Here is a 25,948-nt window from a genome sequence, read left to right as displayed (position 1 = left end):
ACAAGAAGCTCTATTTTCTTTTATTTCTTTGAAATTCTCAAATTTTCTGATTTGAATTCAAATTTGGATTATTTCCTTGATTTTCTTACTTTTCAAATATTCCAATTTGATTACGTTTTTACAAATTGGGCGGGAAGTTACGAAACTATTGCTTTTGTGTGAATGGTCTTTTTTGGAGAGTGTTGCCAGATCCATGCAAATATATAAACGCAGTGCTGCCAAAGCATGATAGCAAAGCAGAACAATGCTACCCATCATTTCAGTCAATATCGTATATTTAATTAGTTATAACGGAAAACATGAACAATTAACAAATTTCGAATATATGCTAAACGCAATGGTGGTCATTTGGATAAAAAAAGTTAAAATTATTCAACAAGCAAGCCATCACCTTACTCACCTTTATAACACAAAAATAACATACACTTTTTCTTCACCGCCCAGAAATAAAAGACAACCAACTTTCTTAATCCTTCTGCTTCATTCTTATTTTTTCTCAATAAAACACTTAGATCTAATTTTGTTACACGTTTCTTAGCTTTCATGCTTCTCGATTACTCAAAACATAGGAATTTAAATTATTGGAAAAAAAAAATTTCAATTATGATTTAAACAATCGCACGCACACGCAACAGTACCGCCTAAAACTAACAGAAGAACTTAATGTGGCCACACGATTCCTATTCTCACTTTCACTTAATTTATTTCAATTTATTTCTCCCTATTGCCGCACACACCCTTCGCTCCCTTCGCGACATATCGATATATATATATAAAGCTGATCTGTCTGACACCGAAATTAAGGAGTGGGAATAGTGGGAGGAGTAACGAAAGGGGGGTCCTGCAATCGAACTCAAACTCTAGTTAAACATGGGGTTGTGTAGTATATGTATGGCGTTGGCTACTACATAAAAAAAATTTTTTTTCCTGTATACAAATCAACTACTGAGAACAACAGTATGCTCATTTGAAAAAAGAGGGAAAAGGGAAATTCTAGTCATATCGCGCAGGTTTTTTTTAAAATGCTATCGATGAGTTTTGGGACCGAAGACCCCGCTCGAAAGCGGAGGAGGATGCCGAATGCTAGATGCTGGACGCCGCGCTCATTGGGTGTGCGCGGTTATCACGATGTTGATTTGCGGATAGATATCCGGCTTCACCTCCGACGTAATCAGCTGCACCATCCGCTGCTGCAGTTCGTCCTGGCTGGCCTGCGTACCGGGCGGTATCATCCAAATGGCATCTGTTTGAACGAAATGCATTGAAATGGGACATTAGAAGTGGGTTCTTAAACTTAATATACTACATACAGTCTGCGACTATAAAGATGGTCGTTAAGAATTATTTACAGAATAAATACATTTTTAAGGAAAACAAAAATCCTATCAGTGTGACTAGATTGTTGTTTTTCTTTTGCTTTGTTCATGCCAATTTATGTACTTGATACCCATGCTCATAAGCTTAGTTTTTTACTTCGAGGATTGAGTATACTAAATTACGTGCAACAATTCTGGTTTGCTAGCTCAGCGTTTGATTCTAGTTCTAAGATCGAGTGCTGTCTCTTGCTCACCGCCAAAGTACCAGCCATTTGAAGTGCACAGCCGCCACATTGTCGGCGGCTGCGTGGGCATCATATCGGCCAGGATATCACAAGTTTCGCCCGGACGTAGGGCGGGCACATTGATGCGCTGCGTCTGGATGGGCGAGGTCAGATAGCAGTTGTTCGGCCAGCGCTCGGTGCCATCGTTCTGCAGCTGAAACGCTTGCTGCTGAGCATTCACTTGCTTCTCCTGGACGATCTTCATCGAAGGCAGCGACTGTAAGCTGCAGAAGTCCAGATAGCAGCCCACCGCCGTCTGCAGGCTCCTATAAATGTGAAAAAATTTGATTAATATGACGAAATTCAACTGGGTTATTAGCAATATGTTTCTAGATGTACATAGTTGGCCTATTCATATCATATATTAAAGAGAACTGAACTTTATAACATATTACAGAAATCAGAACTACTTGAGAGCTAGCTCTAATTTACAAAGATATATCTTTAATTTTATAGCGTCTCTTTAAGTTCTTTTGAGATAAGGCCCTAGAGGGAATTTAAGATAGCGCTTTAATTTTCCTGTTTATAGTTTATAAAGTGTTATTTATCACCATGACAAACTCAAAAATCTACGTTTGTAATCTATAAATGTGTATTCATCAAGCTGGAGGCAATGAAACACAACAATGTAAAATTATTCATAATTCAATAATTATGCATTGTTCTAAATTGTGTATGTTAAAATATAAGAAAGTATGTTAAAATAAAAGAAAAAGGCCTCGATAACATCGCCCATGATGATCGTACCATGGGGATTTCTGAGTACATATGTATATCATTACTAGTAACACATCTTTAAGTAAAATATAGTTTATAAAGACTATAATATGTCCAGAACGCAGGGAAGAAGCTTAAATTCAATGGATTATGAAACATTCTGTGTTCTAACTCCATTTGGAATATTAAACCACAATGGATTTGAGATATTTTACTTATAGCTATATCCTTACCAGTTACTCATCTCTAGGTAAAACCTGGCCGATTCCCGGTTCATCTGGTTGTTCATTAGGCTCTGAAACTGGCTGATGAGGTCTTCGTGGTCCGTGGTGCCCATACAGCTGAACTGTTGCAGCAACAGGGAGTCGATATCGAAGTCGTTCGTCGGTAGACACTTGATCGTGGATGCGGATGCGTTAGCGGTTGTTGCGGATGGACTGGGACTCAGATTTGAGTTGGGATTCGCATTCGAATTTGGACTGTTGTTCGGAGCGGAGTGCGGCCCTGGGGGCGCGGGCAGGGGAATGGCCATCATGGGATTTGTGGTTGTTGTTGTATTGGTTGTGAGCCCGAATAACGGTTCACATTGCATCTGTTGTTGCTGCTGCTGCTGGCTGTCCGAATTTGGATTCGGATTCGGATTTAGATTCAGATTCATGTTCATGTTCTGCATCTCGGCGGCGTTTTCGTAGTTCTCCTCCACATCCATCTCGCTCACTGTCTTGATCTCGCTCTGTCTTTCTCTCACAGTTTGTCTCCTTTGTTTGCTTTCTCCCCCTTTCTTTCTGTAATTAATATATCAAATCAAAATCGCAATCAAATGAAAATGCGTTTTACGCTTTTGTTGTTGTTTCAGCACTTGTACACGCACGCACACCGACGCACGCTTGGTTGGAAATACTCGCAAGCACGCGCGCACACACAGATGCAGCAGCTGGTTTTAAAGGGCGACAAAAACAACAACAGCGACGGTCACCATGGCCAAGGGGGCGAGGCGGGGGGCGTTTCGGCTTCCAGCGTCCGCTGGCGTGACCTGTGACCTCAAAGAAAGCCGAAAAGCGATCGCTTCAAAGCGAAGAAATGCGGGAATAAAATAAAAAGGCAACAATACTGGACCCTGCGGTGTGACCAGGCGATTCTATTCTTTTAGACAAAAGAAGAGGAACCGTGGCGAGCCGACCGCGAAATACTACCCGATAGCGGAAAAATACTAAACGTTTATGTTTGTTAACATTGTAATATGATGTGCGTCAAAGAAAGAGATAAAGAAATATCTTTTTCGAATTCACCTCCTAATAAAGAAAAATAACTGAATAAAAAACGTCCCCATAATTCAAATTCCAACGTTCTTCAATTGCTGCTAACTCAACAACGGAAATTCTACGCACATGTAAAATGTAAAAAAAATAAATTTGCGCACATAACTTAGCATAAGCAGCTTTAAGCTTTTTTTAAATTCTCTTCCAAGCTTAAATTAACTATATTTAAACTTGAAGAAAAACAATGTGCTGTCTATTATGACATTAAGAGGTATTTCAATTCTATCGAAAATTTAAGTTCAAATGGAATACTGTGCTCAGTTTTGGAAATATCGCGGTAAGTACCACCGTATTTTTGTAGGTTTTTCAAATTCCAAAACGGGCACACTGTTTTCGCTCCGTTGTCTTCTTTCATTTCTCACAATACAACCTGCAATTTAGTTTTCTGTTTGTTGTTAAACATCTAACAAAAGCGCTTCGCACGCACAGCAAACCGGTCGATTCCGAATTCAGACGTGCTAAATAACGTTTGAAAACAAAATTTGCTCGGTTGACGTTGTAAATAACAACACGGAGGCTTTAAATCTGGCTTCATCTTTTTTTTTTTGGTAAAAACCAGCAACAAACAAAACCAGCAACGAGTGTGTATGGGTGAAAAGTTAAGAAAAAAGTAAAAGAAGTTTAAGAATATTAGCACAGAAACGCACAAATACATAGATACGTATAGGAAAAGGAGCGCGCGGTAAAACAAAAAAGAAGAGGAGCAAAAAGAAGAAAATCGCCGACTGCGAAAACGGCGACAAAGTGAAATTGATTATAAACGGATAATTTATTTAAAATAATTACCAATCAGCGGCGTCAGTTATAAATAATTAAGAAAGTCAAGAAGAAAAGCAGCAGCAGCACACCACACACACATCGGCAGCGAAAATGGCAACACTTAACAAATTCACAAAAACGCTGTCCATTGATGAAAAGGCGGAGATCAAGGAGAAATTCATAGAGGTGAGATGACAAAAAGAGCAGCAAAACGAAATGGTTTTAGCAATGGCAATAGCAACATTCAATCAATAAGAGTCATAGGTGGCAAATTGTTGAAATTCAAATTGAATGACTCACACACACACGCACGCATGAGGCGCAGGAAGAAAACCGTTAAGCGGTGCATGTGGGCGTCGGCGTTGACAATGGGGAGCAGCGACGCTGACGCCAACGCCGGCTGCGCAGCCGACAGCGCGGCTGGCCTTCAACAGTGCAAAGCAACCCCCCATGAAGTGGACTTAAGCGAAGAAGAAGCAGTGGCGGGGGCAGCAGGAGCAGGAGAAGAACAGAGTCGGACTTTGAAAGGGTCTTACCACTCCGATTTTAGTTCATGTTCTTGCTTAGTTTTTAATCGACAAAGAAGCAGAACCAGCAAGAAGTTAATTAAATTGGGAATTGTAAAACTAAAACTTAACTTAATCAGCTGGCACGAATGTTGGACAGGAGAAGAGGAAATCGTACAAGAACAGAGATCAAATTTTGCATTACACTTACGAGAGTAACTTAGTCCTTTAGCCCTTCAAAATCCCCCCTTGATCCGCCACTGGAAAAGACCGTGAAAAGAAGCAAAGACAAGCATCGCTAGCTAACGGTTAATGCGCTGCGCCCGCTGCTGCATATGCCAGTGCGAGGGAGAGGGGCGCGTGCGTGGATGTGGGTGGGAGGGGACAGCAGATGAGCAAACAAGTTTCCCTTTCCCGCATCTCTTATCTCCCGCTCTTCGCACAGTGGAGAGTCGTTATCAAGAGTACGAGAAGCAAGAGGAAAAAATTACTTTAATTTGTACTATAAAGTGAATTTTGTTTTTGATTTCTTTATGTGTATTGTGTATTGTGGTAAATTGGAATGCAAAAGCTGTTGACGAATATTGCACTTATCAAACTGTCTGAGCCATGTACCGTAAAAACGAAACTAGATAAACCAAGCCGACATCCACAGTAGACACATTACTTTGTCTTGTCACCGCCTCGATAAAGTATGCAAATATTTCTTATCGTGCATCGAGAATTTCCTTCGAATGTTTACAGAAGAAAACACTTTTTTGTCTTATTTTTTGGGTGGAGCCCTCTGCAACTGCAAAGCCCAAAACGAAATCATTACGAGTATAAGGGCAGCGCATGCGTGGAGAAACGCAAGTTCAATGCCGCAGTCGGCGTCGCTGCCCATCCCCCATAGTGACTAATGCTAAAAGCAAACTAAAAAATAACACAACAATGTTGACACCAACCAACCAACCATCATCTTTCACTTGACGAACGAATCTTTCTTGCGAATTTCGCGAGAATAATATTTGGGCAAGGCCAGCGGTATAAAGTTAGCGTATAACGTGCATTTATTTCCATACCATGACACCACGTAAAAGTCGCTCTACTGCCACCCCTTTTTTTTGGTGGGGTTCGCAGGGGGCGGAGTGGAATAGCATGAAAACCAGTTTCTGCTTAAACTAAAAATAAATATAAAAATCACAGGCCAGGGCACATATATACAAGCCCCGTCACCGGGAGAGCGTGAAAAACTACGTCTCAGCTCGGTCGCAGCTTCAATTCAGATTCAGATATCTGCTCTCAAACGCAAGACAAGTCGCACAGTGGGTCGCCGGCGGTTGGCCCTACGAAATGAATTCAAAAACCATACATCGGTATTGCCGACAATAGGAGTGCTTATTCGGTTTCATTGAATATCATTCAATCTTGTTATTACTATGTTACATTTATAGTTTTGAGCATTGCTATTCATTATATACATGCATAAGTACTAACACTATTGCAGTGAACTTCGCAATCAAGCAACATTCGATACCTACAATTCGTAGTTTTTGACCCACTGTGCATTCGTCACCTTGGTTCAGGGGGCAACCGGAGTCGAGCAATTTTCGTTCAATTTTATGCACACACTTAATAGTTTACAATTGTTTCTTGCTGATTTTCGCTCGCCCGACTGCTCGAATCCCGCTCTGCATTTGGCATTTGGCTTTTCGCTGAGCTCGTAATTCCCGGCAATTCCGAAACCAAAAAAAGAGGAATATAATAAACGCCCACGCTGCAATTGCTTCGAGTGCAGGCCATAAAATCCATATATGCTGGAAGACATAAAAAAAAAACCATGCTTGATTGCAACTGCCAACGAAAACGGAATGCAGGCAAAAAAAAAAGAATCTAATCTTGTCTTGAAAACCTCTTCGTTAAATATAAAATTTAAAATTAAAAGTATCATCTCATTGATAAATTCGCATTACTAAATAACACCACATTTTATCTCAGTGTACCATTTAAGTCGACTGCCGTCGCACGCGTCTTTGGCCGTTAATCGGTCGAACAATGTGGGTCCATTGTGCTTGGAACTCCAATGGATCCGCGTGGCCAACAGAACGGTTTGCAAGAAGCTGATTCCAAACGAGATCAGGATAAACACTACTGAACCAGGCACAATACATACAATGGGTGGGAGTTGTGTGGGCGGCGAACAATCGCTGCACTGATTGACACTTGAAAGCTGAAATCTGTTTTCGTTGTTCCACTATTGTTGTTGGATGCTGCGATGACTAATACCGTATGCCTCAGATCAAGGGAAAAATTGTAATATCCGAATGAACAATTCCGCGCTCTTTTTATTCACTGAATAAAGGCTGCCTAATTATGATATTGAAATTATGGTAAACACACTTGTTTATCCCACGGGGACTCTATTTGATATTGTTGAAATTGCTGGCGGCAATACAGCGGTTTCCCCTTCCATCTAATCGGTATATGGCGATTTAAATTTAAATTAAATACTTTAATATTTATGTTGCAATCTAAACGCAAAAGCATTATGGTTCAGAGTATTGAGGATCCGGATTCAGGATTATTGCCTATCGCATATGAGTGGCACATTGTTGCCATTTGCTCTTGTCAAGCAGCAAGACAGTGTTGCCACACCCACATACAAAGCGCTGCTTTTGTTTGTCTTTCGTTTTCGTCTCGAGTTTCTGTGTTTCTTTCCCATTCTTCCAGTGTTTTTGTTTCTGTTTCGGTTTCTGCTTCTGCGTGGGAGTGTCAGTGTTAATTGCCGCAAAGCCCCGCATTTTGAGTGCCCCGATGTGAAGGAGATATGCAATGTGTTTTTATGGTTTATCGAGCTTGCATACTTGATAAACAATGACGGTAGAAATTAAAGCGTTTCGATGAATACATTACGCAATTTATAGCAGATTTATGAGTAAGCCGCATTGAGAGTCCAAATCTCTTGGCATTAAACTGCAGTTATGTTCGATTTTACACTTTTCCTATTCCTCGATTTATGGATGCTATTATCTTGAGCGCAAGTGTGTGCCGCCTTTGTTGCATTGCATGTTGCTCTTTTCAAAAGTTGATGGACAGGCACATAATTCATTTGGCTGCGTTTATTAGGTCTTTCGGCTGCTGCTGTTTTTTCTCTCCCGGCGTTTTTTTTTTCCTGCTTTTACTAGGGTGTTCCCATTCACACAAAAAACAACACTTATTATTGTCTTTTCCGAATATGTATATTATTCTTGGGGATGTTGCTGCAGCTTGGCTTTTATCAACATTGTTTGGGGCCCTCTCAAGTGCATTTTGAGTGCAGGCTACTCGGGCACTTAGCGCTAAAAACGCTTTCTTTATTTATTTCGTTTTTAATTTCATTGTCATTTTAATGCACATGCCAAAGAGTTTTGAATACCCGAACATACAACCGGCACACAGTGTCCATCAAAAGTCGTGCCGCACAGTGGGTCGTGATCAAACAGCGATGATATCATTCGATCCGAAGATTGTGTGCTTATAAAGTCCGTGGGACACGTAAGTGTTACGTGATTGGGAAGCAAACAAATCGAATGTTGGGAATTATTTGAGAGCCATTTAAAATGTCGTTTTAAGAATTTGCGTATTAAATCAACACAAATTTGCTCACCAAACTGTGAAAAGACACTTGTGTAAAATGACAGTATTATATCATTTGTTTTGGAAATCCGCATAGTTACACTGTGCATGGCTATCAAGAGTGAAAGTGTTCGTAATGCGTTGATTGCATTTTATGTGCGATAAGTTGCAGCTGCATAAAGACAACCTCTCCCTCACTTTACCACTTTTTCTCTTTCTTATTTGGTAGTCCTTTTTCTCAAGTCGACGCACTGCATTTCCTTTCGTTTTAATACCCTTGCTTGGAGTAATTTAAATGTTACAACTTTTTTGCTATGTGTAGTAACTTACATAAAATAAATAATGTATGTATGGATGTACAAAGAATTATAGTGCAGGAATATCATAATGTACAAAACCTCGAATAGATGACCGATTCTAATGGAATTCTCTCCTTAAGGGTATTCAAATTCCGGATACCATTTTTGGGCGCCTTCCCTCGTTGTTTTCGAGTTGTTTTTTTTTTGCGTGCCAGGTTTGTTGAACTCTGGCCGGTTACCTTTTGGGGGCAGCGTCGGATTGTTTGTCATTTCTTTTTATCAGTTTTTGCCATTTTCGGTTTTCACTTGGCACTTGTCAGAAGGAAAGGGGAAGGGAGAGGGAAAAACGGGGGATATGGATATGGATACGGGTATTGTAAATAGAGACACGGATGATTTAGTGCCTCATTTCCAATATTTACCAGAGTGTTACTGCTTGCCTTTTCCCCCTTTTTCCACATATTCCCCCTGCGCATTTTCCACAGTGCTTTTTGTGTCGCTGATTAACTGTAAATTTGTCATAATGAAGTGCAGAGTTGACTTTCACAGATCGCTCGTAGTGGTAGTCGCGTGCTCTATACACTTGACGAAACACTGTTTTGTTTGTTTGTGGGAAATCATTCGGGCGCGGCCAATACAATTAACACCCATAACGGAGCGCGGGGAACTAGTTCATTAGCCGAACTAAACGTTTCTTTAGCGGCACAATTGAGTGGCCACAATGTGATGCACTTCAATAAGCAGGGCACTGCAAAAAATTCACTCTCTTGTTGGAAAATTTCTGAAAAGAACATTAATTCAAGAAAGATCTATTTGGGAAGGAACATAAAATAGTTAATATGTTATATTTGCAAGAATCTCGTTAATCGTCTGTTGTGTTTCATCCCAGTTTTTGTGTGACATTTAAATAGTTCCTCGTATTTTTGTTAGGCCAAGAAACTTTTAAAGGAAAGCGAAACTTAAATTCAAGCCCACTTAATTTATCAAAGACTGTTTCATACGATATGCTGTGGCGTCTGTTTCAATCCATTGAGGGTGTTCGCTCGCCTAATTGGCAAGTGGCCTTTATGACTCATCCCTGGTAATTTATCCTCGCCCCTGACTAATACCCATATTATATATCACTCGCGAAAGTGTAATCAGTCGGCAGGGCGAGTCTCTGTGGCAAAAGGAAGCGGATCTGAAATTTGTACGTACATATAGTAGAGGATAAGAAAATAGTAACCAAAAAAAAAAAAAAAAACTCAGGTCAGATAATAAAGAAATTCTAAAAACGTTTATAAAAAAGTAAACTGTTCTTCACTTTTGAGAAATTCGAAGTATATTTAGGTATAGTAAATAAGCTATATATCGTATAAAATGTATTCTTTGTTAAGAAACCCATAGCATGCATCACGATTTCTCAAAGATATGCTGCTAAGTTTTCAAATATATTTTATTACCTAATATTTATTATTTGTGAAGACTAGAAGACTTCAATTTTATTTGATGACACTTTACATGCGAAGTTTTTCGTTACGCCCTGTGGCTAAAAACATCTCATAAAGACCTCGACCTCAACCAGCATTACTATTATTTTACCGGCTAACTGTCTTCTCCGGTCCACGCCCACAACTTGGTAAGGGACTCTCCGTCTAGTTGGCGGATATGTGTCACTGCTTTATTTTATTATACAATTTACTTAACAGGTTTTTTTTTTATGCGTGCGCTGGCTGGACACTGTGCAAATTTCTACAGAAATATTTACTACACTCAAAGTTGCGAGTAATCGCAGACAAGCGAAGACTCAAAATTTACTCTACGTGTTACAAATTTCAATTGACTGCGACAAAGTCGAAAAAAAAAGTATTAAAAAGTTGAATGCGAACAACGACCGGCAAACAACCAGAAAAACAGCAGCAGATACAAAAAAAAAACCACAACAACGCCAAGAGAAACGAAAAGTAACGCACTGACACCGATTGACACGCCAGGCGACAAAAGTTTTGAACAGTGTTGCTTATTTGGGAAAGAAGCATTCGAAGTATATTCGAACTTTGATGCAGCTTGATTTGCAATCTTCAGTAATCGGTAGTGATCGTAAAATGGGATATGGTATGATTTTAAAGATTTCAGAAGGCTAAAAAGTTTTTTTTTTTTATTCTTTGCATACAAGGATAACTACATAAGATCGATTCTCTAGTATAATCAAAAGACTTAAACCAAACAAGTTGTATAAAATAAGACAATTCAAACTAAATTCGTGAAAGTTATGCAAAATGATAATATTCGGATAAATATTTATATTATAAGATCTTCACAGAGTTCAAAATTATTTAGTAGATCAGTGGTATTTTGCTTTGTTAAGATCGTTATTGCTTTAATTGTATCTCAAAAATGCACGTATACGAAAAATCATCAGTTTAATCTTTTTGTGCTGAAATAAATATAATATAGAATATGTTTCCACTTTTGTGGGGTGCACGCTCGTAAAGTATCTATTGGTGGTCTTTTTTACGGCCGTGCAACGGTAAACAACTATCTAGCATATCATCATTATTATCGCCAACATCGGCATAGGCATGGGCGCATTATTAATTTTTGTTCAATTGATTTCCCTTGACTGTATTCGATTCGATTCGAACAGCCACTTCTTATAGCCCACTTCGACCTCCAGGGCAGCAGCGGGGTCAAAGGAGGGGCGCACTTGGGTACTTTGTGGGTACTTTTGGGGGTCTTATACTCGTCGTATGCATAAAGCGGTATGAGTATATCTATCAAACAATGCTGATTAACATGTTTCGAATGCTGAACGTTGTTGACTCACGTTTAATCAGCGCGCGTTGTATTGTTGCTGTTTATTTGTGTATGCTTTTTATTGTTGCTGCTGATGTTGATGTAATGCTGCCTTTGTTGTCGAGGTCGCGACACACTGAATAAGTGGGTGGAATGGGTTGGATTGTGAAGCGTGGGGAAGGTGATGAAGGGGTGGGGAATTAAAAAACCGTAGTTGCACTATCGCACGGCATTACTTGATATGCAAAAGCTAGGCTAATTCCAATTGTCGTGCCGGGCATACGAAATGACAGTTTTTGGACTCGAAAACCGGTTCAACGAAAGCGAAAAAAGTGGCACAAATACTTGATGTTTTCCGTTTTCTCGGCCAGGTGACATCTACAATTACGTCACTCAAACATTTTTCCCCCTAAAAGCCGCGGCAAACAAAACTTTAAAAACTATAAAGACCGCTTAGCATTTTGTTTTTGCTTCTTTCTCGAATTTTTCGCCGCTGCTAATGAACTTCATTTGCCGTAAATTGCCTTTAAATGACAGTGACTAAGCTCCGAATAGCGGCGCAAACATTGACGCTCGAAAAAAATAAAAACAACAAACTGAAAAAATAAACAACAAAATACAAGGAAAAACGTTCATTAACAAAAATTTCGCGCGTTGTTTGTCATAATTATGATTGCCGCCTAGGTTCTCTTCTGGGTAAAAAAAAAGAAATCTTACACTTGGACAAATAAAACTAGCTATTAGATAAAAAAGGTTTTTAATTTATGACTTTTTTCAGGATCTCAAACCATAACTAAAATAATATAATCTTTATAGGAAAACTACATATAAGTATATAAAATAAAAACAAATTGCTGTTTAATGCCCTTTTTTTCGAGTGTACATAGGTGAAGGGTTGGCAAACATCGGTGACACCAAAAGTGAACCCGTAGAAAGTTGCTTGGGGTCAGGCGTGTGCGGTTCTGGTGTTTGATTTCTTACTGCCAGTAAATAAGATACTTGAAAGTGGCTTTTAACAAATTTAAATGTGTAAATGAACGCGTTCCAATCAATGAAATGGTAGGCGTACTACAGGTGCTAATTAAGTGCAATATATTTTGTGAATTGAAGTACAATAAACTCATCTTATGAGGTAAATATTTGTTAAATTATTGCAATTTGGAGTAATTATCGAGGGGAAACAGTAAACTGTTTAGAAAGGTTAACGACCGATAGATTTACATACATATATCAGATATATTGTAATATAAATATGTATATATGTACTTAGCACAACATTTTCGATTGCAACCAATCTGATAGCATTACCTATAGGACTAAGCCCAGCTGCTCTTGCTCAAACTTGTGGATAGTATTATGTAACAACAACTGTTTTATAACAAAAGATGCGTTTGCTCAGCTGGGCTTATTCTCTTTAATTCGAAATATCGGTCGATCGAGGAGCGGCGACACTTACAAGCAAACAACAAAAGCCTTTGTATGTCCAGCGATTAGTCATCGCGAGTAACTGATCGATAACACTACTGGCCACTGTGCATAACTACACTGGGGAAAGTGTGCTCTTAAACTATTCGATTTTTATTATCTGCAAAGCTTATTTTTTTTAAGATATTTTGGCAGTCTTGAGGACTTTTTCTGAACACAAGATCCTTTAAAGTTTTACGTTAACCCCCTGGTTTTTATGTTCGAAGGAAGTTCTAAACGTTTATTGTCGCATTTCCTTGTCTTATCGCGCTTCGAACTTTTATTATCTTGGCTGGAATTAGATTTATGTTGTACAAGTTATAACCTAACCGAAATGACAATTGCCACATAATTCCCTCGCTGATATAATGGCTATTAAAAAACCAATTACGTTTAAATACCGTGTCCCTCTCTCAGGTACTTTTTACACTCATTTTCCCATTATCTCTCTATAAGTTCACCCGCCAAGTAGTATTGCATTTAAACGAAAACTTTTCGATGCGTAAGCAATTTGTTGAAAGCGATTTCGGACTTTTGAGAGTGTTGCGAATAGGGCTGCCACGTCACGCTAGAGACCGAAAATTGACAAGTGAATCAACTGAAATATGAACTAAAACTAAATTTAACTATCCAGGCAACGATTCATACAGCTTGCATAATTTCTTATAAGCTGAATCACTTGATCTACGTCACGTTTGTACATTCATGGTGTACAGTTTAACGATTTATTCACATGTAAAAAATGATAAACAAATAAGAGATTACGAAATAAATATTTTAAATTATGCTGCGATATGTTGCTGTTTGTATGTTATAATCACCCCGCATTTTATGGCGACTTGGCAACCCTGCTGTATTGTTGCACCTGGGAGAGAGCAAAAGAGAATGGCTAATATCATTGAAAGAAATAAAGTAAGGAGGGAACTGGATCTTGTCCCTTCCAGGAGAAAATTAAAATATATACCTAACAATGTTTCTTTATAGATGATTTCTGCACATTTACTGAACCTTTTACTTTGCCGTTTTTGAAACTAAGTAACTTTTTATCATAGTTTTTTTTTAGCGATACAGGATGACGCGTTTTCTAAAGGTGTTCGTCTGCCTCTCTTTGCACGGCTTCTCCCCTCTTTTACTCTCTCATTTACTGATAAGGCTCCGTTCGATTGGAGTGCTGTTTTTTGCCTCTGTTTTTTTGTGATAAAAGAAAAGGCATAAATAGTCCGTTCCACTGAACCACTCAATTAGTACTCAACAATAGCCCGTGGAAAGCGAATCAGCCAAAAAAGAAAGAAGAACGAAGAACGAGGAAGAAAGCAAGGAGTAGTTACAAGAAATATTTAATTAAAGCTCGCATCCTTGGCTCTCTCGCGCCGACTTTCTTTCGCTCTCTCCCGATCAATTGGAGATCTCTTCCGCTCGCGCACCACCCACTCTCTTTCTGACGCGTTTGTGCGTGTGTTGTGTACTTACTGTGTGCAAATCAATTAATTTTTTGTTGTTTGTTTGTTTTCGCAACGAAAACCAGAAGGAATATCGTAAATAATAAAATTAATTCCGCGTGCAAACATACATTGGAATAATGGCCGATATTCTCAACGTGGAGCAGCACCAAACGGTTCAGGAGTTCAAGCAGAATCTCGAGGAGCTCATTCCCAACGTAGGTGGCGCCACGGTCTCGACTACAGTGGATAACCGCTAAAGCAAACAACTATACCATACAAAAATATGCAATTAGGAACGCATATAAGGAAGATATCGCATTAAAGCATCTTTGAAAAATTGAATACGGATGTTAATTTTTAAATTCCTCACATACTTAAAAAAAACTTCGTTTTTAAATTGAGAGTCTTGAGTTGAACAGCCTTTAAAACGCTAATTTTGAATTTTTTATGACCCACAATTCACGTAATCACTCCCTCTCGATTTTGGTGTGTCTGTGTTTTTTTTTCGCCCTCTTTATTTTTCTGCCCTATCAACTTTTCTCGGAGCACTTTATAGCTTTTTAATCGATAACACCGACAGGTGCCACGCATACCAATACCCAATGCCAATAAGAGGGGCCTTTACAGTGAACACCTCCGATAAAGTGCACGCGCTTCAAACTGACCCACTACAGACCTCCCCCCGAAATTATGGCGAAAATCAGAATCACTTCCGTTCGATGTCAGTCAAATGTTGGCCAAAAGAATATCCCAGCTATCAGTCCGCTTGATAGTCTCTCTTTTGGCCAAGGACAACACCCTCGTTGGCTTAACGGTTTTCCCCCCGCGAAAACCCGTGAACCACCTATCATATCATTACCATACACGTAATCGTGTGCTGCTTTCGATTTTTTATGTTCATTTTTTGGCGCACAGAAATTTATCTTATCGACAAACAGCAAAAGCGGAGCAATCAACGCACCACTACTAAACCGAGTTACCAACCAGTGAGCCATAAATTCCACAGTCCAGTATATCAGCCGATCCAACTGCCCCTTTTCCCCTCAGATTTGTCCTATTTCGCACACCGAATATGGCGAAAATGTCGAACGTTTTATTATACCGTCCGGCTGAATACTTGGGTTTTCACCAATTTCGATATTTCGAATTGGGGGGTACCCATGGAAATCGCAACAATTTGGAGCAAAACTAACTAACTTCAAGCTTATTAAACTGTGGCATAGTTGAGGACTAAGCTACAATATGATTTTATGTGGAATATTAAACATATCAGCTGGGAATATTTTCAAAACATATTCCAAAATTATTATATTTTATTAAGAAAAAGTACTTATAATACATTATTACACGTTAAAATGTTATGTTTCCAAATAATTTAACCTTAATATTATTGAGTTAGGTTAGTTCTCAGTAAGTTTAAAAAGATAGTATACACTGCAACATAGATCAGCCACCGTTTTCAATGCTATTATAGTTTTAAACAAACGGGTTCGCATTTGTTAATTTAATTTTTCATTTTGTAACAACTTAAACCATAAACATAAATATTTCCCTTCGATGCCAACAATAAAAGCTTATCTAATCTAAATTATTTCAAGCATTTTGACCAAAAATCGCGTTTAAACCATTAAATATGACTAATAAATCTAAGTAAAGTGGTGAAACCCATATAATAATATATCGAATTGACTGGACTGTTTAATTATATAGCTCTTATATGTAAATCTGTTAAAGGAATCCCAGCTAGATTAAAATTAGTATTTAAAGTGGCCACCTCTTAGTCATTAAACTTTGCAAGAAATAATCAAGTCGGGTCCGAATCTCAAGTGTTTACAAACTGATTCATTCGTTCAGGCTTTCACTTCTTTAGTTCTTTTTTTTTTTTTTTTTTGTATATTTTCTCTTATTTTCTGTGGCGCCCACTCACGCTTTTGAACTGTATAAATTGAAGCGAACAATTTTCGATAATCAGCGATATGTCAGTCAGGTGGGAGATAAGACCCCTCGAACTGAAAACTGAAAAATGGAAATTAAATTCGATAAGGCTGGCACACAGACAATATAGCGATAAGGTTGCGGGAGATGGAATATAGCATTTTGCATTCCGAATTCCGCAGATAAAACAGGCACTGGAATGCGGCTGTGTGTTTGGCTTTCGGATTTGATTGATGACTCACAGATCGATCGTGGCAATAGGCGGCGGACAACTTACTCATGACCGGGGATTACTCATGGATCTTTCCTGTATTCAATTTGTATTGGTGTGCCCCTTAAGTCATTTTGAGTTCCGAGAAGGCCAGAAATTAAGTTTATGCCTCAGGAAAGGTCAATAATGTTTATGCCAATGTTAATGAAAACTGTCTAGATCTAATAGTTTTTGCAAATTGTTTTAAACCAATACTAATTAAAATCCCTCTCCTTCTTGTAGTTGGATGCCAACAAAGATGGCTTCATCGATCTGCACGAGCTAAAGGATGCCCTCAACCAGGTGGGCTTCAAGCTGGCCGGCTACCAGGTGCGCGAAATGATTGACGAGTACAAGGGCAAACAGCTGACTGCCTTCCAGGGCAAATTGAATCTGGAGGAGTTCGAGGCACTGTGCCTGGACCTGAAGAGCAAGGATGTGGCCAGCACATTCAAGACGGTCGTCTCCAAGAAGGAGAACTTGGAGACCCTGGGCGGCATGTCGAGCATTTCGTCGGAGGGCACCACCCATTCGGTGCGCCTCGAGGAGCAGCTGGCCTTCTCCGACTGGATTAACTCGAATCTGGGCCACGACAAGGATCTGCAACATCTGCTGCCCATCGATAGCGAGGGCAAGCGCTTGTATCTGAGCATCAAGGATGGTATTCTGCTGTGCAAAATTATCAACCACTCCTGCCCGGACACAATCGATGAGCGTGCGATCAACAAGAAGAACCTCACCGTCTACCGGGAGTTTGAGAACTTGACCCTGGCCTTGGTTTCCTCCCAGGCGATTGGATGCAACATCGTAAACATCGATGCCCACGATCTGGCCAAGGGCAAGCCACATCTGGTGCTGGGTCTTCTCTGGCAGATCATCCGCATCGGTCTGTTTAGCCACATCACCCTGGACAGCTGTCCGGGATTGGCTGGCCTACTCTTCGACAACGAACGTCTCGAGGATCTGATGAAGATGTCGCCGGAGGCCATCCTTTTGCGTTGGGTCAACCATCATTTGGAGCGAGCCGGCATCTCGAGGCGGTGCACCAACTTCCAGTCGGACATCGTCGATTCTGAGATCTATTCGCATTTGCTGAAGCAAATTGCCGGCAATGATGCTGATGTCAATCTGGATGCCCTGCGGGAATCCGATCTGCAGTCGCGCGCGGAGATCATGTTGCAGCAGGCCGCCAAGCTCAACTGCCGCAGCTTCCTCACGCCACAGGATGTCGTCAACGGAGTCTACAAACTCAATCTAGCCTTCGTGGCTAATCTGTTCAACAACCATCCAGGATTGGACAAGCCCGAGCAGATCGAGGGACTCGAGTCCATTGAGGAGACGCGCGAAGAGAAGAGTAAGTACTTAATATTTAGCCATACGTAAGATCGGTACAAAATACCGTTTTTATTTAATTGAAAATTAAACACAAGAAATCAAAGTTGATCAGGAAAAATCCAGGGTTTCTTATAAAAAAAATGTAGATATCAACTGCCACTTATATAGCATAATTAAAGCAATTATAAATATATATGTTTATCAATCGGCTTTGCACAAGAAGTGCAAGCCATAAAAACCGGGAATTTTTAGCTCGCAAGACCATTTATCACAAGAAGAATATAAGAATATAATACAATAATATATGTGTACTTATAAGAATACGATTACTTAGAATTATAATACTCAGGTGTTATATACATATTTGGAAAATATTTAACTTACACCAATCATTTCTATTTTTCTATCTAGCCTACCGCAATTGGATGAACTCAATGGGCGTGGCACCGCACGTGAACTGGCTTTACTCCGATTTGGCCGATGGTCTGGTCATTTTCCAGCTGTTCGACGTCATCAAGCCGGGTATTGTCAACTGGAGCCGTGTGCACAAGCGTTTCAGCCCGCTGCGCAAGTTCATGGAAAAGCTGGAGAACTGCAACTATGCGGTGGATCTGGGCAAGCAGCTCAAATTCTCGCTGGTCGGAATCGCAGGCCAGGATCTAAACGATGGCAATGCCACGCTGACGTTGGGTAAGCATTGCTATTCTAATTGTATTTTTGGATGTTACCAATTCTGAACTATCTTATGGTTACAGCTCTCATCTGGCAGCTTATGCGTGCCTACACCCTGTCCATTCTGTCCCGCTTGGCCAACACTGGCAACCCCATTATCGAGAAGGAGATCGTCCAGTGGGTGAATAACCGACTGTCGGAGGCAGGCAAACAGTCGCAGCTGCGTAACTTCAACGATCCGGCCATCGCCGATGGCAAGATCGTGATCGATCTGATCGATGCCATCAAGGAGGGCAGCATTAACTACGAGTTGGTGCGCACTAGCGGAACACAGGAGGTGAGTCCTGACTATGTCATGATATGTGGCAGACTAAACTAGCGCTTATTGATTCCGCAGGATAACCTGGCCAATGCCAAGTATGCCATCTCCATGGCCCGCAAGATCGGCGCCCGTGTCTACGCCCTGCCCGAGGACATCACCGAGGTGAAGCCGAAAATGGTGATGACCGTTTTCGCCTGCATGATGGCCCTCGACTACGTGCCCAACATGGACAGTGTGGACCAGAACAACCACAACAGCTCCGCCAACAACAGCAATTAGGCGCCATAGCCACAACTCATTTATACATAAACAAAAGGATGGGATTTTGAAAGGGAAGAACAGAGTGGGAACTACGTAAATTTGTCGTATTCGCTAATTACTAATAACTCTATTCGATTGCGTTCCTTCCTGCGCTACCAATACATTTTTGTGTTTTTTTTTTATTTCAATTACTTTTTGTAATTTTTTTATTATATATTTATATATTATATAATTGAGTATGAGTTTCCCCCTATTGTAATTAAGCAAACAGATTTTAGAGTGTCGCACATCTGTTTTCGAGCCCGGCGGGGTGTTTCTTAATTAGTTTTGTTTAACAATTGATTAATTATACAACTGTAACCTTATTTTATAAATAAAGGTTTAGCTTGTTCCGCTTAAAATCCTTAAAAGAAAAGAATGGTGAAACAAAAGAAAGAAAAAAAAAGCGACTTGTGCAGGATTAAGAAAGAATTATAATATTAACATTGCGACGAAAACAATTAACTCTGTAATATATATACATATATATTTATATACGATTACGATATGCGTCTATATACATAACATATAAATTTACATAAATCGATATATTTTTCCATAAACGCGTTGCCTAAAGAAAGATAACGAACGAAGATCAGGAATGGGGAATATTCAGAAACAAAAGAAGTCGAGAAAAACAGAGAAACTAATTTTATATTTACTATAAATTTTTTTGCGAGTAATTGTAAGACGCCTTTGTTTATGTGTTTTTTTTTCAACGTGCGTGTTTGTTCAATTTCTTTTTACATATTTGTATAATTTTGCGTTTAAGTGCGTTAGAGCGAGGTGGCAATAGGTATCGCCAACACGGCGTAGAAAGAGAGGGCAACAAACATTTTTAGTGCAATGAGGCGACATACAAATCCAAGAGAAAAAACGAATTAAGAAGAAGATGAAGTAATATTATATGCAGAATAAAAGTAAAACAATAAAGAAAATAAAAATACCAATATAAAAGCCGTTTCACTTAATAAGTCATAATTCTGTGAAGTTATCAACATAAAGTCTTGGGAGATATTTTCATGGCGCTGCACATTAATAGTTATATTGTTCTGTCAATTTATACACTTTGTGTCATAAACTTTTACCGAAACGTTGACAGGTCACAGGTTGTATCATCTGTGTGTTTTTTTTTTTAATATGTGATCAATGAGAACATTGATGACTAATGCTATACCGTGCACCTCTTATGTTCGCCAATGAAATTATCGTTTCCTGGAAACAATCAGACGTATTGTAGATATGAAAGGCGAATAAGTTAATGCTAAGCGTGTATAAATCCTTATCGATACGGTCCCCTCTATGAGACGATTTTCGTATTTCGAACCTTCCATCTAATCGGCCAGCTTATCAGATATGGCGCTTCTCACGTGGCTAGCAAATCAAATCGTAGGGCACTTCAATGAAGTCAACTGACTTTTGTCCAGCGATGATGACGACGTAAGACTTGCGGTGAAGCAAACTATGTCATTCATGGGAATCCGTATGTGAAATACGAATCGAATGACCGGCGATTGTAATTGAAACTTGTGAAAATGGTGTGATTAAAGGCCACCGTGCATTTAATCTGCAAATCGCCCTGAGGCAGAAGAGTATAAACAATTTGGCTTGAGTTGGTAGACTTGTCAAAACAGATTTAAATTTAAATATTTTCAATTATTTTATCTTTACCATAATTTTGATAAGTTATAAACTTAAGCCCAAAAGTAGGCAAATACATTTTAATATGTGAAAGTAAAGCTTTGTATGCAGGTAAGTCAGCCCATAAGTATGATTTAAAATCGAACTGTAATTCGATTTGTTGTTATAGCGTTATCAATTGGGTTTTTTGTATTTTATAGATAAATTCGGTGTCCAAATGATCAATTGGCTTAATGCGTTATCAGAGCACCAATGTGACTGGCTCAAGTTCAATATAGTCTTAACCGCTTTTCTTAACACAAAAAAGGTATGCAAAAAACTAGGATATATAAATATCATCAGTACGTATACTACCAATATAATATAATATCCGTGCAATCCTAACATTTAGCTCTAATAATAGAGTTATGAACCTAGATATCTATTATATTTCTGTTTGTACAAGACCTACCTGACCACTAAAGGGTTAAAAAACCAAGCGATATAAAAGGGCCGAATCGGAAACGGTTTTCATAGTTGCTTATAAACAACGACAGCATGAAGTATACCATTCTTATTTTGGCTTTGGGCCTGTTTTGCGTAAGTTTTGCAATGAAAAATACAAATTATTTGCGCAATGGTAGCAAATATTTAAATTCCAGGTAAATGCATTGGTGGCTCCTGTTCCCAGCGCCCTGGACTCTTCGTCAGAACTGGACGATGTGACCGATGGTAGCTTGGAGGTGGAGGACTTTGGCGTGCTGAGTACGACCTACAAATCCCTAAAGATCGCTCTGCGAAGCATCAAGGGACTCAATTGCATAATCAAGTGGGTGGCGGGCATCAAGGACAGTGCGACCCAATTTAACACGGACGTGGTCGTGTGCGGCGTCACCGCCAGCAAGGATGTGACCAAATTGATCAACGCCAACAATAAGATCCTCAGCACTTGCAACGACCTCATCAATCTGAGGTCCAACACTTGCCCCCAAACGGACGACGAGGAGACGAAGGTCTCTGGCAGCTGCTTTGTTAAGACTCTGCGCAAGGTGTGGTCCCTAAAGAAGCAAGTGGACAATGCCATCAAGCTGGCCAAGAAGATCCCGCAAACCGGTCCCAATGCCGTCGCCTGTGTCTCCGATGCCGTCAACACCCTGACCACCTACTACACCGCCTTTCCCCAGAACATCATCAGCTGCTCCAAGCTGACTTCTTAGGGGTTTAGTGCCCGCAATTGATTCGAGCATTCAATAAAAATCCGTGTTATCACAGTTTTTGCTAGTTATTTAATTTTGTTAGAGGAGAGAAAGCCTTTTTATTACTATTCGTAACTAAATTTTTATAACCGTTACTCGTAAAGTAAAAGGAAGCGTTTTCATATAGTCTTGATTAGGATCAATAGCCGAGTCGATCTGGTATATCGTATATATGATATTTTTTATATTTTTATTAGTCTTGCGAATTTCCATCGATTTGCAAAAAGTATTAAGTGGAATATAACAAGTTGCTCTATAACATACCTATATTTGTATATTTGTACAATTTATACAATTTTTAGTCAGAGTAAATTAATAGTAATTCAATTATAATACAAATTTATATTTTATTGAGTACAGAATAGTTAGATAATTGTTTAGTTACTGTTAACCAAATGTCTGCACCCCTAAACGAAAACCAGTGCGAGTGTACTTTCTATCACTATTGAATATTGATAAAAATGGAAGTGTGACAAAAACAATATCTCAACAGATATGATCACCTTAACCTAGGGCCATGAGACAGGTTTGAAGATAAAAGGCTCTCTCTTTGGTATAATTAGTTTTTTAATATACTCGATACTTCTTTTACTGTAATGCTCATGCTTATTTATAAATTAGATTTAAGCCACTTTAAATATTAAAAAGCTGTCACTCAGACGTTGACAACGTAGATAGGTGACTTTTCCAAGGGTTTTGTTTTGTTAAATAAAATACCCATTGATTTCTTTGAGCGATTATGCATCGAATGCATCGCGTCGATATATGGGAGTGCTTGCGGTGGGTGGTGTCGGACTTACCTGAGGAATCCCTGTCCAATCTGGACAATCTGGCTATATGACTATCTCGCTATCTTCCTTTGTGTGTCCACGCTGCATAGATAATGTCAAATTAGTTTCGGACTTTGTGTGGTGGTTTAATTAAAGCATACATATCGCCGGCACATTGGTTTTCCAAAGTGTATGTGCAAATCGAACCTCCGAATCGCCACTTAACTGATATGGCTCCGGCCAATCGTCTATATAAACAAACCCCACGGATCGGTCAGCAAACATTCGCCAGTGAAACCATCCACCAGTAACATGAAAGTACTCAACGTCTGCCTCTTGGTCGTGGCCTCTGCCAGCTTCCTTCTGGCCACAGCGAACGTAAGTCAGACAACCTTATGAAGAACTACTAGCAAATACAGTCAAGTGCCATCGTTATTAGAGTTTGAAAAAAATCCGAAAAGTGCAGCAAACAAAGATTTAATGAACAGAATCGTCGCTTAAAGCAAATATATTTTGTTCAATTTTTTTTCCGAAGTGCTTTTAAAACGTGTGCTACTTGAAGTCAAATATTTTGACAGTTATTCCAAAATCGAATCGTATTCCTAACTTGTTTTAGGCCAGTGCCGTAGGTGCTTTCGAGGACTTCGAGCCCTACACCGATGCCGAGCTTAAGGATCTCTACGCCGCCGAGTTGATGGCAATGGAGGATGAGTTCATGGGCGTCGAGCAGTTCGGCTTCATTGGATCGTGCCGCAAGATTCTGTGGGCCGGATACAAGGGCATCAACGGCACCAAGTGCATCGTCGAGGAGGTGGCCAATGTGCTGCTCACCTGCACCAACTACGTAGACGACCTGAGCACCTGCACCGGCGATATTCCCAAGGATATCCAGGCCATGCTGAACAATGTCAAGCAAATGATCATCACCAGCAACAAGATCATCAACATGAAGTCCGAGCTGTGCGCCTCCACCTCCAGGAGCGTCGTCTCCTCCACCAAGAGCTTCATGCGTTGCACCCTGAAGGCCTTCTACGCCACCATGTCCCTTGTCCGCCGCATGAACACATTGATCAAGCAGGGCGCAGCCCTGCCCTTCAACACCTCTTCCTGCTACGTCGATGCCACCAAGAAGGTGGTCGACGGCTGCAACGCCTTTGTGCCCAACATCAATACCTGCATAGCCAGCATGACATAAGTTGGTAATAAAACCATGAAATTATGAGCAAAGCAGATGCTTTCTTCCTGATTTGGGAGTTCGGGGTGTGACAACATATCTTATACACCTTTCTAGCCTGTATAGTGTCTCAGATCACGAGATACCGACGGACCGACAAACATGGCTTTTTTTTGCTGTTTCAAACTTTTAAACGAATGTGACACATACAGAGCTTTGGAAATCGATGTGCTCATTATTACTAACTGACTTATTTGACTTTAACCACCTTCAACCTTATGTTCTATACCCATAAAAAAGGATGTTATATGTTCAAAAATCTTAATTCTATTGCCAATAGACAGACTTCCTGGATATTCTGTACTCGATGATTCAAATGATGGGCGCCAGCGGTATCAATGGGTCTGGACTCCAACAAAAGCAACAAATAGAATATGAAGGGAGTAAACACGTTACTCGTAGAGTAAAAAGGTATACTAGATTCGTTGAAAATGTATTGGTCTCCGACCATGTCAAGTATACAATACGTCGATACGTTCCGACCAAAATTCCTTAGCCACACCGAGTTGGTTAGCGCGGTGGCTGGAAATTTTAGGTATAAAAATTGATTTACAAAATTAAGAAAAACTTACCACACCGCCAACGGCAAAGGAAAACATGGGGCCCACGATGCCACGCCCACTCTACCGCCCACAAGCCGCCTAAAACTGCCACGCCCACACTTTTGATCAATTTTTCTTATTTTATTTTCCAATTCCTATCGATATCCCAGAAAAATAATAAAATTTCGCGCTCGCATTCACACTAGCTGAGACACGGTTATATAATTATCGGGGAACTCGACTAAAGCATTCTCTCTTTTGTTTTAAATTATATATATGTATTTATTGTTTCATTCGTTCGCTTTTTCATTCATAGATGTGTTGTATGTATTCGTGTATTTATATTATTAAAAGTAATATTGTTTGAGCCGCGTATATAAAAACAAATAACAATAAAAAATGCTTAACCAATCAATTAAATTAATTCCAGTACTAAATAAATTCAAGCCAAGTCACAAAAAAAAATGTCAAAAAATAGAGAGTATAAGTGATTAAAATACAAAACCGAAATAGAACTTAAGCACAGCAGCTAAGATTAGATATATACGTTTGATTCGCCTTGAGATACTGTACTGCCCACTAGGAATAACAATATTCGTTTTGGCGAAAAAAAAAAAAAATATGGAGGTGCAAAAATGATTATGCATATAGTACAATGTAAGTAGCTAGACCTTAGGCTTAGGTTTTATGCTTTATATTTAGGGTTTTTCTCATTATAATTGCACATGCTTTAAGTTAATCCACAAAAAAAAAAAAAAAAAAAATACACCGCTTAGGAGTCGATTGAAAAATGGATTTAATTTTTTGGGTATGTGTACGTGGATGCAGATCAGATCAGGCTGAGACGGCTGTTGGTCTTGCGCAGCTGGGCGCGCCATGGGATGATGTTATCCTCCTCCTCCTCGGCGCGGCCCTGGCTGCCCTCCGATGGGTCGATGAGCTCCTGACCTCCAATGACGCCAGAATTAGCGTTACCAACGCCACTGCCAATGCCAACTCCGTGCTCCTGATCCTGATCAGCTCCCTTGGGATCGACATGGTTCTCCTTGTTGCCCAACTGGAGTTGCTGCTGCTTCTGCTGAAACTGGATCTGCTGATAGTGCTGCTCCATACCGGCCAGATTGATGTTGATGTTGTCGATGGACATGGCGCGGTTCTTCAGCCGCCAGGTGTCCGCCACCCGGTTGTTCTCCTCCACCTTGGGCGTATAGATGGCCGCCCTAGAAGAAGGTCAGAC

The 25,948-nt window shown here is 39.8% G+C and overlaps 5 protein-coding genes across 20 annotated transcripts in view, besides 2 other annotated features; 3 read left to right on the top strand and 2 right to left on the bottom strand.

The window, feature by feature from the left end:
• Positions 1-465: 465 nt before the first annotated feature.
• On the bottom strand, positions 466-23,445 carry CG5445 (uncharacterized protein). Of its 5 annotated transcripts, NM_001298442.1 has the most exons (5): positions 23,097-23,445; positions 22,966-23,037; positions 2,551-3,102; positions 1,571-1,866; positions 466-1,243 (listed from the first exon to the last, which is right to left on the bottom strand). In NM_001298442.1, the coding sequence occupies exons 3-5, from the start codon at positions 3,024-3,026 to the stop codon at positions 1,104-1,106; spliced, it is 912 nt and encodes a 303-aa protein (NP_001285371.1). In that variant the 5' UTR covers positions 3,027-3,102; positions 22,966-23,037; positions 23,097-23,445; the 3' UTR covers positions 466-1,103. The 5 variants fall into 5 exon arrangements, with proteins under 5 accessions (NP_001285371.1, NP_573213.1, NP_728077.1 ...); NM_132985.4 differs by lacking the exons at positions 22,966-23,037; positions 23,097-23,445 and adding an exon at positions 3,155-3,471; NM_167568.3 differs by lacking the exons at positions 22,966-23,037; positions 23,097-23,445 and adding an exon at positions 3,358-3,471.
• Fim (Fimbrin) lies at positions 4,012-20,237 on the top strand. 3 transcript variants are annotated; one of them, NM_167564.2, is made up of 6 exons: positions 5,320-5,365; positions 10,483-10,888; positions 16,904-18,014; positions 18,407-18,685; positions 18,751-19,004; positions 19,065-20,237. In NM_167564.2, exons 2-6 carry the CDS (start codon positions 10,886-10,888, stop codon positions 19,266-19,268), a joined length of 1,851 nt encoding a protein of 616 aa, NP_728073.1. In that variant the 5' UTR covers positions 5,320-5,365; positions 10,483-10,885; the 3' UTR covers positions 19,269-20,237. The 3 variants fall into 3 exon arrangements, with proteins under 3 accessions (NP_523385.1, NP_728073.1, NP_728074.1); NM_078661.4 differs by lacking the exons at positions 5,320-5,365; positions 10,483-10,888 and adding an exon at positions 4,012-4,581; NM_167565.2 differs by lacking the exons at positions 5,320-5,365; positions 10,483-10,888 and adding an exon at positions 14,272-14,690.
• CG8661 (uncharacterized protein) lies at positions 21,441-22,179 on the top strand. Its single transcript, NM_132984.2, has 2 exons — positions 21,441-21,509; positions 21,572-22,179. The coding sequence occupies exons 1-2, from the start codon at positions 21,468-21,470 to the stop codon at positions 22,124-22,126; spliced, it is 597 nt and encodes a 198-aa protein (NP_573212.1). The 5' UTR covers positions 21,441-21,467; the 3' UTR covers positions 22,127-22,179.
• Positions 22,288-22,331: a mobile genetic element.
• On the top strand, positions 23,215-25,023 carry CG8664 (uncharacterized protein). Of its 2 annotated transcripts, none has more exons than NM_001298441.1 (2): positions 23,215-23,313; positions 23,552-25,023. In NM_001298441.1, exons 1-2 carry the CDS (start codon positions 23,248-23,250, stop codon positions 24,128-24,130), a joined length of 645 nt encoding a protein of 214 aa, NP_001285370.1. In that variant the 5' UTR covers positions 23,215-23,247; the 3' UTR covers positions 24,131-25,023. The 2 variants fall into 2 exon arrangements, with proteins under 2 accessions (NP_001285370.1, NP_573211.1); NM_132983.3 differs by having other exon boundaries at positions 23,552-24,164.
• Positions 24,781-24,971: a mobile genetic element.
• f (forked) overlaps positions 24,977-25,948 on the bottom strand; it is a 48,023-nt gene continuing 47,051 nt past the window's right edge. For all 9 annotated transcript variants that reach the window (NM_001201729.1, NM_078660.2, NM_001042819.3 and 6 more), the window contains one exon: positions 24,977-25,931. In NM_001201729.1, the coding sequence (NP_001188658.1) occupies positions 25,541-25,931 (391 nt within the window). In that variant the 3' untranslated portion in view covers positions 24,977-25,540. The remainder of the gene's footprint in view (positions 25,932-25,948) is intronic.

The sequence above is a fragment of the Drosophila melanogaster genome, chromosome X (genome assembly GCF_000001215.4).
Source record: "Drosophila melanogaster chromosome X".
Classification (NCBI taxonomy): domain Eukaryota; kingdom Metazoa; phylum Arthropoda; class Insecta; order Diptera; family Drosophilidae; genus Drosophila; species Drosophila melanogaster.
The sequence above is the reverse complement of the archived record's forward strand: the minus strand, read 5'-3'. Positions and strand labels throughout refer to the sequence as shown.